The sequence below is a fragment of the Tetrao urogallus genome (genome assembly GCF_951394365.1).
Source record: "Tetrao urogallus genome assembly, chromosome: 22".
Classification (NCBI taxonomy): domain Eukaryota; kingdom Metazoa; phylum Chordata; class Aves; order Galliformes; family Phasianidae; genus Tetrao; species Tetrao urogallus.
The window spans coordinates 2,930,056-2,942,135 of record NC_136835.1 but is presented as its reverse complement, the minus strand read 5'-3'; the positions used below and the strand labels follow the sequence as shown (position 1 = coordinate 2,942,135).

The window sequence follows — 12,080 nt, the reverse complement described above, 5'->3', positions numbered from 1 at the left end:
AAAGCACCCATGCCTGCTTTGCTAGAGGATGGTTCACATTTGGATGGTCTGAACCCTCTTGTCTTAGAGTCCACAAGGAAGGCAGCGGGTGCTGAGTCCTGACAGTCCTCATCCAATCTTCAGTCATCCTGAAAACACGACTAACTTTTCTCTGATGGAGGAAAACAGAAAACAGTGGTGGTGAGAGAAGGAGAGGTGCAATGAGAGGTGAATGCCTGGTGCTCCTGAACAACAGCACCAGCACAGAAAGCACGTCAGTGTGAGCGAGAGAGCACACATTTAACCTGAATCCCAGCAACCACGTAGTGCCAGAGGACTGGCCACACAGCAGCCAATTCACACGGTGCCAGAGGCAACCCAGAGAAAGACTGGAATCATTTCACACATTGAGAAATCTCTGTTTGGGAGTTTACATCGATTCAGCCCTCTTGAAAGAGAAGCTGCACGTCCTCAGCTGGAGGTACGGGTGAGATGAGCTCCTCTGCACTTGTGAGACTCAATGGATTCCTCTGACCTTTCTTGGAACCAGCACCCTGTTAGAGATGCTGAAGCAGATGAAACCTTTTTGTGTGTGTGTCCGAAAGCATTAACAACTGACTGTGCACTCTTTGGTTAATGTCTGATGTCAGTGTGCCCTGCACTGCCTGTTCAGGTCATACCTGAGTGCTCTCCTGTGGAGGCTGACCCAGCCAGCCCTTGGCGACGGAGGATGATGTAGTCTTCCTCAACCTCCTGAAAAACAAAGCAAAAACACACCTCAAGTGGCTTTTTTTCCCTCTTTATCAAGTGATTGAAGAGGGCTTCAAATGGGAAAAGATACGTTGCACTGCGGGAGAGTGGACTGGAATCATTCTTGTGACCCACACTGGATCTCAAGACCTTCATTCAGCCTCCCCTTCCCAAACAACATTCCATCTCCTCTTCACATTCGAGTTCAATTAAAGACTGGCTACAAACTTAACATGTTGGTCTGCTTTACACACCAGGATGCTGTAAATCCTCTACAATGAATGCTTCGTTGTATGGACAAATGCTCAAAACATACAAAAAATTATTCTGGATATAGTAAGCTGCAAACTTCATTATTATCCTACTGCAACTTAGCACCTCCTGCTGAAGGCAGCAGCATGCAACAAGAGCCAACAGGCATTTGTATGCCAATAATTCATACCCATCAGGCCAGAGGTCCCTTTGAAACCCCCCCATTACACACTTGCACTTTTGTCCTGTCCCTGAAGAATGGCTCCAAACTGAAACCAAAGCAGCACGCACACCTCCTGCCTGCAGCTGAACTGCTGGCTTCCTGTAACCCCACAGTGCAATGCAAGCAAATGGCACCACAAGTTCCCCCTCCAAAAGCTTCCAGAGGGAAGAGCCAGAGATTGAAAAAGGCACGACCTCCTTCCCCAAAACTGAACATTTCCAAGTTATTTTCTAAAACAAAGCCTAAGACATACAAAAAGAGTGACGAGTGCAAGCAGAAACACAGTACCTTTAACTTTTCAAGGTTATTCTCTATCTTCTGAATATACTGCATCATCTGCACGCGTGACTCTATAGACCAGAAGGGAGGGTTTGCTACAACCGTGCAGGGCTCTTCCACTCCTCCCCAGCGGGAAACCATCATCTCCTCTGCAAATGGGGAGCTGCCTCCGTCCGACTGCGTGTCCCGTGGGGAAAGGGGCTGCTGCTGTGCAGAGTCCAAAGAGCTGTGGCCACCTGCAGCACCCTGGAGAACCAGAGACGACACCTCCTCATCCGTGGAGCTCTCCTGCACTGCGTCATATCCATCAAGGATCAAACAATTTCCTGTCGAGAGAACAGCTTTTTACTCACACCTCGGTGCCGTCAGCGCTGAGAACCACTGAACTGCAGACAGTTTAAGCAGACTTTAAGGAAGGCAAGTGGGGAGAGGCCCATCTCCTGAGACATGTTAAAATGGGTAAGAGAAAGCATCTGTGAACACTATGCAGAGTGGTGAGTGCATGAGACCAAGCTAGCTTGGTTCTGAGCTGAGCTCTGCAGATCACGGCCGGTTTGGGGACCACAGCTGGCCAAGGACGTGAGCAGAGGAGCTCATCACCTCCCCTCCTGCATTCATTCCCCAGCTCTCTGCTTCCAGCCTGAAAATCCTGCACACGTGCTCACGGCACCCACCAACCCAAACCATTTCTGACCTGCTTGTAGGTGGGTTAGCTTTAAAATCCAGCTTGCTGAAAATACGTTAAGAGATAATGCAGTTACAGACAGCAAAGCAATCACAAACTGTGCCTAGCAATAGAATTACATTAAATAATTTCTCTGCAGCATTACAGCAAAGCTTGCACGTGAAAGCAGAATTGACTGAAAACAGGGCAATCTGATTTTGATGTCCCTCCACAGTTAAGAAAGTAAACAGCGTGAGTGGTGACAAGTAATTAGATGCTTCAAGTTGTTGGCTTGCTTCTAATAATTTCAAGTGTTTCTGTAATTCAGGGAAAGACAAACAATTTTTCAATGCACACTTGGAAGGCAGCGTTTGGACAGCCACAAATTGGCTTATGAAGAATCCAATTTTTAAATAAAAGCATATTCTCAGATAAGAGATATGGAATCTACTACCTGTGAGTGCCTCCTCACACCACAGCACGCACAGGGCAAGCTGGTGTGCTAAATTTAGTGCAGGGTCACCACTCTGGCTGATCAAAAGCACGGGACTTTCCAAATGCAAAGTGTGCAAAGTCCCATGAAGGTGCTTACAGCTGCTGCCTTCGAGCTGCCTTTCTGCTGAGTTAACAGCTCCACAACCTTCTTGAAGGGTAGAAGAGAGAGGTTGGGAGATGCTCAGGCCATTGCCAAATATAGCATATGTAATAACAACGGAAATCATAATAAGCTTTTAAGAGCTTCAGACTGGGGTGAGGTCGCTGGAGACAATTGCAGCGCCAAGCTGAACTGTACGTTTCTCTTCCCAAGCTCAATCATGAGAAGCCAAAGCAATAGCTACAAAATAGCCTGAGCCATGACTCTGTGTATGGACTACAGCAATGCTTTGCCTGCAGGGAAAATATTTTTCCTACAGGTTCCAACCGTCAGCTGAGAGATAACACGGTCCAGTGGCAATAGCAATCAAGAGCTTGCATTGTGCCCAGGCCTCTGTAAATACAGTTTGTCACAGTGTATTAACCCCACAGGATTTTGGTTTCTTCTGTCATAAAATAGGAAATTCATTAGGTACATGTTTGCTCAGCTCTTTTCCGTGCTGAAATGACTGTCAAGGACTAAAGAACTAACTTTAAATAAATGTCCTAACTCGTATCAGCAAGAGAAGCTTCACTAGGAAAACGTACTGTGGTTTTCTTTAGTATTTCCCAATTAAAACTGAGCCCAAGTCTCTAGTACTGAACTGGGAGAGGCTGCCATTCCAAGAAGGAAGGAAATAAGCTCACCTGAGATCCGTATTTGCACATCCTCCTCGTCCTTCCTTTCCATCAGCTCACTTTCAGATGGATTTTCATCACTGTGAGCTTCTCGGGCATCAAAGAAATGCTCCCCACTCTCATCAGCACCCAGCCCTTCCAGCTCCGTGGCAGAGACCTCCAGATTCACACCCATGCGGTCCATCGCTAAGTTACTGCTGGGCCTGGGGTCCCTCGCTCCCAGCTGCATGGCATCTCCTGGAGCTGGTGATTCAGCTGAAGTCCGGAGGCCATAATTAGCTGTGGGCTCGTTAGTTCCGCTTCTTGGAAGCGTGGGGTCTGCTCCAGGCTGGTGAAATTTGCTATGGTCGGAGTGCTGCAATCCAAGCTCACTTCCACCCTCCGTTTGTGCCTCTTGAGAGACGGTCCTGAACCTGGGGAAGCGCTGCCGGTCTTCGAGGGTCCCCTTCTCAGCAAAGCCAAGCTGTTGGACCAACAGCTTTTTCAGCAAGTCCACTGCAAGGAGAGACAACATGGCAAAGCTTCACAGACCGTGTCCTCCAGAACAGAGATCAAACTACACATAAAGGCCCCTCTTTCAAATGACAGATCTCGGAGCAGCCAGCCCTCTCACTGCTCTCGGGAGGGAAGTCAGGGGGGGAAAATAAATAAAAGGTCTTTTGGAGCCCTGTACCAATGCTTTATTCCACATTTCACCTTACAAGGAAGGGCAAACACATCAGTCCAAGTTCCACCTTGCTTGGAACAGACAAATCACCTACTGAAGCTGTCCAGTGAGCTGGAGGGCAGGTGAGTGCCTGGCTGTTACCCCCTGCAGATGAACTGAAACCCAAAGGCAGTAATGGGGGACCCCAGCCTCGAAGTAGCACACTAACCGTGTTCCACTGGATTTTGAAATGACGGATCCACAATTTTCCCTACAATTTCATGTAAATTTATTCTTATCTGAACTTCAACCCACATCCCTTTAGCGCTCAAATTATCCCAACCAAACACTTCGTATTAAGGACACATTGTTCAGTGCAAAAATATGACGCTGTCGAGAGTGCAAGTTGCTGTTCTTTCTCACCATGTAATGCTCACATAACACCCAGGAAAATCCATGGGCTCACACAGCACAGCAGTCCTTCAGCTAAAGGGAAGGCTCTTGTCAAAATGTGAGACCCACTGCTGCTGTCAGAGGGCTGCCCTACTGCATCTGCATGGCCAAGAGATGCTGGGTCACTGATACCACCTTAACACACCCCACAGACTGAGATTCTCTTATGGCTGGTCTGTGAACATGCATACTAAGATCATCTGTACAGCATTCAGAATCAGAAAAGGCCTCTGAATCCTAGAAAATGGATCTGAAGATCTGAGGTAAACCATCAAGCTGCAGAAGACTGTAATTACTTGGAGAGAGAGAAAAGGGAACTGGGGCCAAGGGTATGAATGCTCTGCATTCTAGTGACAGCAAATGACCCACAGAGAAGCAGTACAGAGTATTCCCTTCAAGTGCAATTCAGGGACTGCGTGTCCACTTCTGAAATGCCAGGGAGAGATGCACAGATTAATGATTTCATTCAAATTTTAGGAAGTTATATTTAGAAACGCAAGGAATTAGAATGCTGGGTCTGATCAAGTGGGTTGCACAGCCCTGCATTCTTCCTCTGAATAAAGGTAGACCACAGAACAGAGAAAATGCTCGAGAATCTTCCAAAAACAATTTTACAGAATTATCTGTTCATCAGAACAAACTGCTTTCAGCACAGACAAGTACCAATCTGATCACACCCAGCCAGCTCCCAAATCCCCTGAAAATCTGCATCTAGACTTTGTCTTGCTCACGTAAAACATCCAACCTCATCTGCATGATTTTGCAAAAGAAATACGCCACATCACAGCCTGCAACTCAGGCAGCCCTTCCTGTTCTGCACCCCTGGTGCTGTGAATGCAAGTCCATGGGGTAACTGCAATGTCTTCGAGAAGTCTGCTGACTGGCAATGACATTTCACAGCACTGCTCAGAGCTCTGCAATCTGATTTTGTCATCAAAGCTCTTTGTGGACGATACGTAACCATTCATGATTACCCTCATTTTAGACACAGAGAGACAACAGCAAAGCAATGAGATGCCTGTGGCTGAAGTGAGCGGTGTGCAAATTCAGAACTCAGAATTCCTTCATGTCACATCCACTTTGTTTTGCTATGCTGTCATCTACAGCACAGAGAAACAAATTATTTAATAGAAACAGGCATTAACACTATTCTAGCATTGATTCAGAAGGTCGACCTCACAATTTCCACCTCCAAAGCAAGGCTCACAGGTACTTACGGTTCCTTAATGCATCCAGTGCCCACTGCCCTCCTGACACCAAAGGTAAATTGGTGGCTGTGTGTTCATAGCACGGAGAAGCCTCCTTCAGGGCCAGGTCTGCCTGTTGCACTTTATCAAACTGTCTTTCTGCCACAAGAAGACTTTCCACCTCGGACTTTTCAGACATGGTGGGTGAAGTCTGAGCATTCAGAATCAATGGAGAGTCCAGGCCCAGATCTTTGTCTAGAAGACAGAAAACATGTGTTCAGGTTGAACAACTGTGTCAAATTTGATGCTAAACTGCAGAAAATTCTCATAATCTCTGAAAACACTAACAAATGGTTCTTGAGCACAGCTTTGATAAAAGGCTTTCATTTCCAGGGAGAAAAACAATCTTTTTCTGTGATTTGTAATGGGAATAGTAAGAGGTATTTTTCCAGGAGCTTCAGCATCATTTCTTTACCTGACTCGTAAAAAAACTGTTCCATTCCACAAAAAAGCCAGTGCTACCAAAAAAGCCCCAGGACACAAGGAACATGCCTTGGCACATCTGCACTCTGTGTATCAAATTTACTGACAGCCTTTACCAGGCCCACTGTGTTACCTGGGCTTTGTAGGCTACTGGCAGGAATGTCATGCTGGTCTTTGAGCTTCTGCTGCTCCTCTTCTTCACGCTCTTCTCTGCAGGGAAGAAAGAAACAACATGTACTTTTAGTCACCTGTATCTGAATGCTGCATGCCAATCACTGCTTTGGCTGACACAAGATGGGCTGCTGGGGAAAGAAAAGCAGCCCTTCCTCCTCCAGCTGCTGTTACTTACTCGCCAGGTCCCGACTGCGGTAATGGAATCACTCTTCTGCTACTCTCCATTTTTACATTCCCTGCCATCTGAGCTATAAGGTCCTGCCATCTGCATAAAAACATCACATAAAAACATGCAAGATGTGAAGCATAACGGATACTGCTCCATTTAACACTTTTTAAATCCAGCTAATGCAATTACTGCCTTTCTTATCAACAGAAACGTCTAATCCTGTTGTTCTTTCAAATCCTGTTACAGTCAGTGCCTCTGTAATACCTTGCAGCCACAAGTGAAGCAGCACAGCACAATACTCACCTCACCGGGATGTTCCAGCAGAAGGAAATGAATGACAGGACCTTAGCAGGAGCTGTCGAGTTGTTTTTATGTATAAATGTAAGTGCAAGCATCATGTAACCTGTCACGTAGCACTGATCAGTTTAATACACTGCACACTACAACGGCTGCCACACGTCATACAAATGAGCTCAGGTAACTCGTGAACACCTGCACAGTTACTACACACAAGCAGACACAAAAGCTCTCACAAGCACAACGAATCAAAGAGCAGATGGAACTGAGGCAATTACTTACACGTTCTTCTCTGAAACTGTCTGTGCCACCAGCTCGTAAATGTGAGCACCATTTTCTGACATGGAGATGACGAAGAACGCTTTGTTATCTGGAGCAACACAAAGAGGGAAGCATTTAATTGCAAACCTCGTTCTGCATAGCATCCTGACATTCCTAGAACTGGACAGTACCCCCATCCAGAAGCAGCAAAAGATCATGGAATAACCCTGCAGTGGTACTGTACACAGAGGGAAATCCAGGAAATCTGACTATTAGTCCTGAAAGAAAAGAGCCACTTCTGCCCAAGCTACTTTGAAACGCACCACTTCTCTTTTCCCTCATAGTGATTTTCATTTCTAGGGAACCTTTCATCTAATAAAACCAGACTACTTGAACAAAGAAGCCTATTTATAACTCAAGCCATGCCTAAAGAGGTTATTACCAATGCAGAGAAGTTAAACAGCTCACGCAGTGCTACTGAACAAGATGTTGGACAACCAAGAATTAAGCCCACGCATTATTCCACGTTCAACTTTGGAACTCTAGACAGAAAAAACCCCTCTCCTCAACTGATCTAATCCCAATTTTTGTTGTCCTCCTTTGCTTGTTACACTGACCTGTTGCCACCTGACGAACCAGAACAGTGTTCAGTTTGATGATAGGACTGAAGGTGTGTTTGCTATCAGCCGTCGACGCCAAGATTTTACTGTGACACTTCAAGACCAGCTTATCATCTTGTTTCTGCAACAGCACCAGAATGTCCTCCAAGAGCAGAGTGTAGAGATCTGCACAGGGCGCAAAGGAACCCAGAACGAGTTAAAGATTCATGGTTTTCTATCACACCCCAGCAGAAAGAAAAAGGCTGCATTTTTGATTACTCATGCAGAGGCACCAATCAGTGCTATGCCATTCTAGGCAAAGCTTGCAAATCTTCCTCATCAAAACTACAGCAGAGAGCTACAGATGGGATTGGATCATCTCACGACTGACTGCTGTGTCCCTGCATGGCCTTAATGATACTCCAGCACATTTCAGAATTGACAAGAATGATTTAATCAGCTTTGAGAAACACATACACATCATTATAGGTGGCAGTACGAATCATAATTGGAAACTGCAGAAATGCTTTCTCTCTCCCTCCTTCTCTCAGCAAGCACACACAAACTCAACCCCACATCAGCTGACAAGGAAGACTCACCGATAGTTTTGTCACGATTAACCTTCCAAGTCAAAGGTCCTTCGTGAAGCATTTTTCTCTTTGTGAGATCCAAGTTCTGTCAGCAGGAGGAAGGAAAAAAAGAAGTAGCACTATGAAACGTCTAGGAAAGCAAGCAGTGGTAAAGCATAGAAGTGTCAGAGGGAAGGTAACCCATGGGTGCTCCAATTTGAGCAGCTAAACCCAGCGTGGAAAAAGAACCACGGAGCGAGAACAAGGCATGCTTGTACATCAAAAGTCTTGTGAGAGGTGTCTTTCATCACTCATCCTCATTCTTTGATCTTTTGACGATGTTTCAGGTGAACACATGGAGAATTTTCCTTCTAAGTAAAGTTCTTAAGGCATTAGAACGTCATCTGATTTCTAGGAGCTTTTGCAATAGCCCATACAAAGTCTGCAGTCCCAGTATTACAACTGGTTAATGCTTCAGCACTCTATTTGCAAGTCAAGTATGCCCACGAATGACATACTGATATAAAAAGCATTCCAATGATCTGATGGACTTTATAATGTCAATGGATTCTTCAGTCATTTCAGTGCTTGTGACATTTAGATCTGCAGGCAAGTAGAAGTGACAATTTTCACAAGTCATTCCTTCCAAGTCTCAGTCTACAATCAATAACAGCAAGCTTTCATAACTGCCAGTAAGTTCTTCATTTCCTAACTAAATGCTTGTGGGTTTATTTGTGGAAGATTACAGGATATAGTTTTATAGGCAAGTCATCACATAAAGATTTCTTTGAATACACACCGACTTTGGAGAATATAAAGGAGTGATAAATAAACAACACAGAATCTCTAAGTGAGACTGGCACAGACAGCAGTCAAAGTATCAAATCATCATCATCCTCCTGGTATCTCACTAAGCTTACAAGCTCCACCAGCACTCCTATGTGCAGAACCATGTTGTTACATCCACGGAGATCTTCAGGAAGTCAGCAAAACTAAAGGTTTATCTCCAAGATTGCACATCTGAAGATGGAATAGGAAGAGCCACAAACAGAGCAACGGTGCTGCAATCAGGATGCAAGGAGCAATTGCTTCAGTGCTGCCACTTACCCTGAACTCATCCATCATGGGATCCTCAGACTGCTTTAAGTAGGACAGGTCGAGACGACGCTGATAATCTTCCAGATGCTGCAAAAAAAAAACCAACAACCCACAACAAACCATTGAAAATGGTCACTTTGATTATCAGAACTCTAATTAGAGTCAGAGAGCAGGCAGTCACGAGTTCCCAAATGCCTGGGATTCCTGTTCTCACAGCAGTACTTGTGCCACAGAACACCTTTAAGCACAATACACGGTCACTTGTGCACAGATTCCAGCCCTGGTGCACAGCTTGCTTCCCTTCACCTCCCTCTCCTCACCCTGACCATTGGTGCTAACCCAGCTCGGCTCCCACCTGCTTGTTCTCCGATTCCTTGACAGCCTGGTTCACGTGGTTAAGGATCTGACGGCAGTGATCTGCTGCTTTCTTCACTTTCTCCTTCTCTTCAGGCAGTTCTGCAAGAGAACAGGGAAATGCAATCACTCTCTCTGATAAAGGATGAAGAGGGCACAAATGCCGTGCTGCTTGCTGACCGCAAACAGGTTCCAAAAACATGCTCCTGCTACAGCAACAGCATGCAGCAGTTCCCTTTCCAGCCAGTCTCTAGATCATACAGACAGACACAGGTGAGCCCCATCAATTCTCACCAGCACAAGCCACATTATGCATGTAGTTAACTGGCAAATAAACAAGTTCATCAAAGGTAATGGAGTGTCACACGCTTTCTTAATTATGATTAGAGTGACTTATAAATACAGTACATTTTTTGCAAGTAATGAAATTACACTGCAACAGTTATCTGCTAGTAAACTTGAAAAGGCATTTCATGGTCTTATGAGTCCTCTTTGTCTGTTACACTGGAAATGACTTTCAGTGTGGCACACAGCAGCTGAACTCAAACCTCTGCAAGAACAGGTAATGTTCTGCAGTGCTGTACAGATGTGACAGCTGATGAGAGCTGCACCAGGACTCTGTTGGCCTCTATCATGTGGGACGATGCTTTTTACCCAAGTTCAAACTGCTTCTTCAAGTTCTTAGTTAATATCATACGAATGGCCTTCCAGTTTTTTATATGAAGTTGATTTTATATCAGACTTTCGGGGTGTAGGTGAGATGGAAATCTAAGCACTCTTTCTTCCCTCACCTACTGGGAATTCTGAACAAATTCTATGGAGAACTGATCAGAACAGCACAACCCTTTGGTCGATAACATGGAAATCTTGACCTTAAAAGAAAACAATCAATTTGTTCTGCATTATCTGCTCTTTGTTCCCTTCTTCAGAAACATGTCGATTTGCATCAGCCTCAGCACTGCATGATTTTTGCTTAGACTTTGTGACACTTTAATTCTTTTCTTCCTTGCTCAGAACTGTCCTACATCCATCCACGCTCGTTTAAGTAACTGCATAACTTGATGAGTTTTTATTAGATTCTTCGTTCTCCATATTTTTATGTTGGCAATGGACGACCAGGGATTTCTGTTATTGGAAGATCTTATTCTTTTTCTCTCTCTCAAGTGCATCTACATGGAAATTGGAATTCATTTAAATGTGCTTTCTCTTAATAGCCTGATTAGCTAGCTTGGTGTGCTAAAGAAGAAAGTAAAAATATGTTTTTCAGAGCATATTTATTACTGAAAATCAATTTACTGAAACAAATGAAGTATCATCTTCAGTGATTGAATTCTTTCCAGTTATTTCCTCCAAAACTGTAGAAAGGTGTTAAACATGCCTACAAAATTACAGAAAGAACAAGCATGCTAATGACTGCTCAAAAACAGCAGCACAGAGGCAAGCTGCCTCTCTGTCAGCTCAAGTTTCAGTTTATCAGAACACGAATAAGGAGGAGTTAAATGATGCTCGCTCTTTTTCCTGTTTGTCTCCTGAATGTAATTCCAGCTACTGCATTGCTGTGTACTCACACGCCATCAGGACTGTGAGGGCACAGAGGAAACATTTCCTTCAGTTTGGTTGTCACAATGACTGAAAACAGGTAATAATGGTAACAGCGTAAAATTAAGAAGCAGCCCAAGAACTGGAGGAAGGGAAGAAGACTGTCAGGAATTCCAGGTCTCTTTCTCAGAAACCATCAGCAAATCAAAGTGCTTTTGTCAGTAATTTCATGAGCAGAGTGGTTTTATCTTCAAAACTTCAGCTTCCACCCCTCGAACTTGTCAAGACCACGTTTAAATGATTACATGTCTAACCCAACACAGACTGCCATTCACCTATCCCAAACTAAATCCCCCTGCCCTTCTTATTTTAGCTGGCCCTCCTGGGAGGTTATCAGCATGCAGATGGCTTTTACTGGGTTGTACCAGGTTGGATATTCAGAAGAAATGGACTGTTGGGAAGAGTGGTAGAAGAGGCAGCCCTGGGAAATGGTGGAATCATCATCTTTGGAGGTGTTCAAGAAACATGGAGATGTGGCACTGAGGGACACGGTTAGTGGGCATGGTGGGGAGGGGTTAATGGTTGGACTGGATGATCTCAGAGGTCTCTTCCAACTTTAATGGTTCTGTTCTGTTCTGTTTTTCAGGAGAAGAAACATGAGTTCAATTGAGAAAAAAAGAGACTGGATTTTTTAATTCTACATATTTTGAAAGAATTTATTTAACCTGTCCTCCCGTGAGGAAGGCAGCAACGACATCACAGCGGTGACCTGTAAAATTCAACTGTACTTCAGTCCATGCAATGAAATCACATTTGCTTAGCAAACCTGCTG

The 12,080-nt window shown here is 44.7% G+C and overlaps 1 protein-coding gene across 1 annotated transcript in view; it reads right to left on the bottom strand.

Annotated features, from left to right (window-relative positions):
• Positions 1-648: 648 nt before the first annotated feature.
• The window catches only part of ARHGEF12 (Rho guanine nucleotide exchange factor 12), a gene marked incomplete at its 3' end in the record, with an annotated part of 29,434 nt that continues 18,002 nt past the window's right edge, over positions 649-12,080 (bottom strand). The window contains exons 25-35 of the mRNA XM_079545870.1: positions 9,711-9,811; positions 9,365-9,442; positions 8,288-8,363; positions 7,707-7,874; positions 7,111-7,198; positions 6,538-6,627; positions 6,322-6,398; positions 5,736-5,960; positions 3,429-3,914; positions 1,493-1,809; positions 649-732 (exon numbers count right to left, since the gene is read on the bottom strand). Coding sequence (XP_079401996.1) covers positions 649-732; positions 1,493-1,809; positions 3,429-3,914; positions 5,736-5,960; positions 6,322-6,398; positions 6,538-6,627; positions 7,111-7,198; positions 7,707-7,874; positions 8,288-8,363; positions 9,365-9,442; positions 9,711-9,811 — 1,790 coding nt within the window. The remainder of the gene's footprint in view (positions 733-1,492; positions 1,810-3,428; positions 3,915-5,735; positions 5,961-6,321; positions 6,399-6,537; positions 6,628-7,110; positions 7,199-7,706; positions 7,875-8,287; positions 8,364-9,364; positions 9,443-9,710; positions 9,812-12,080) is intronic.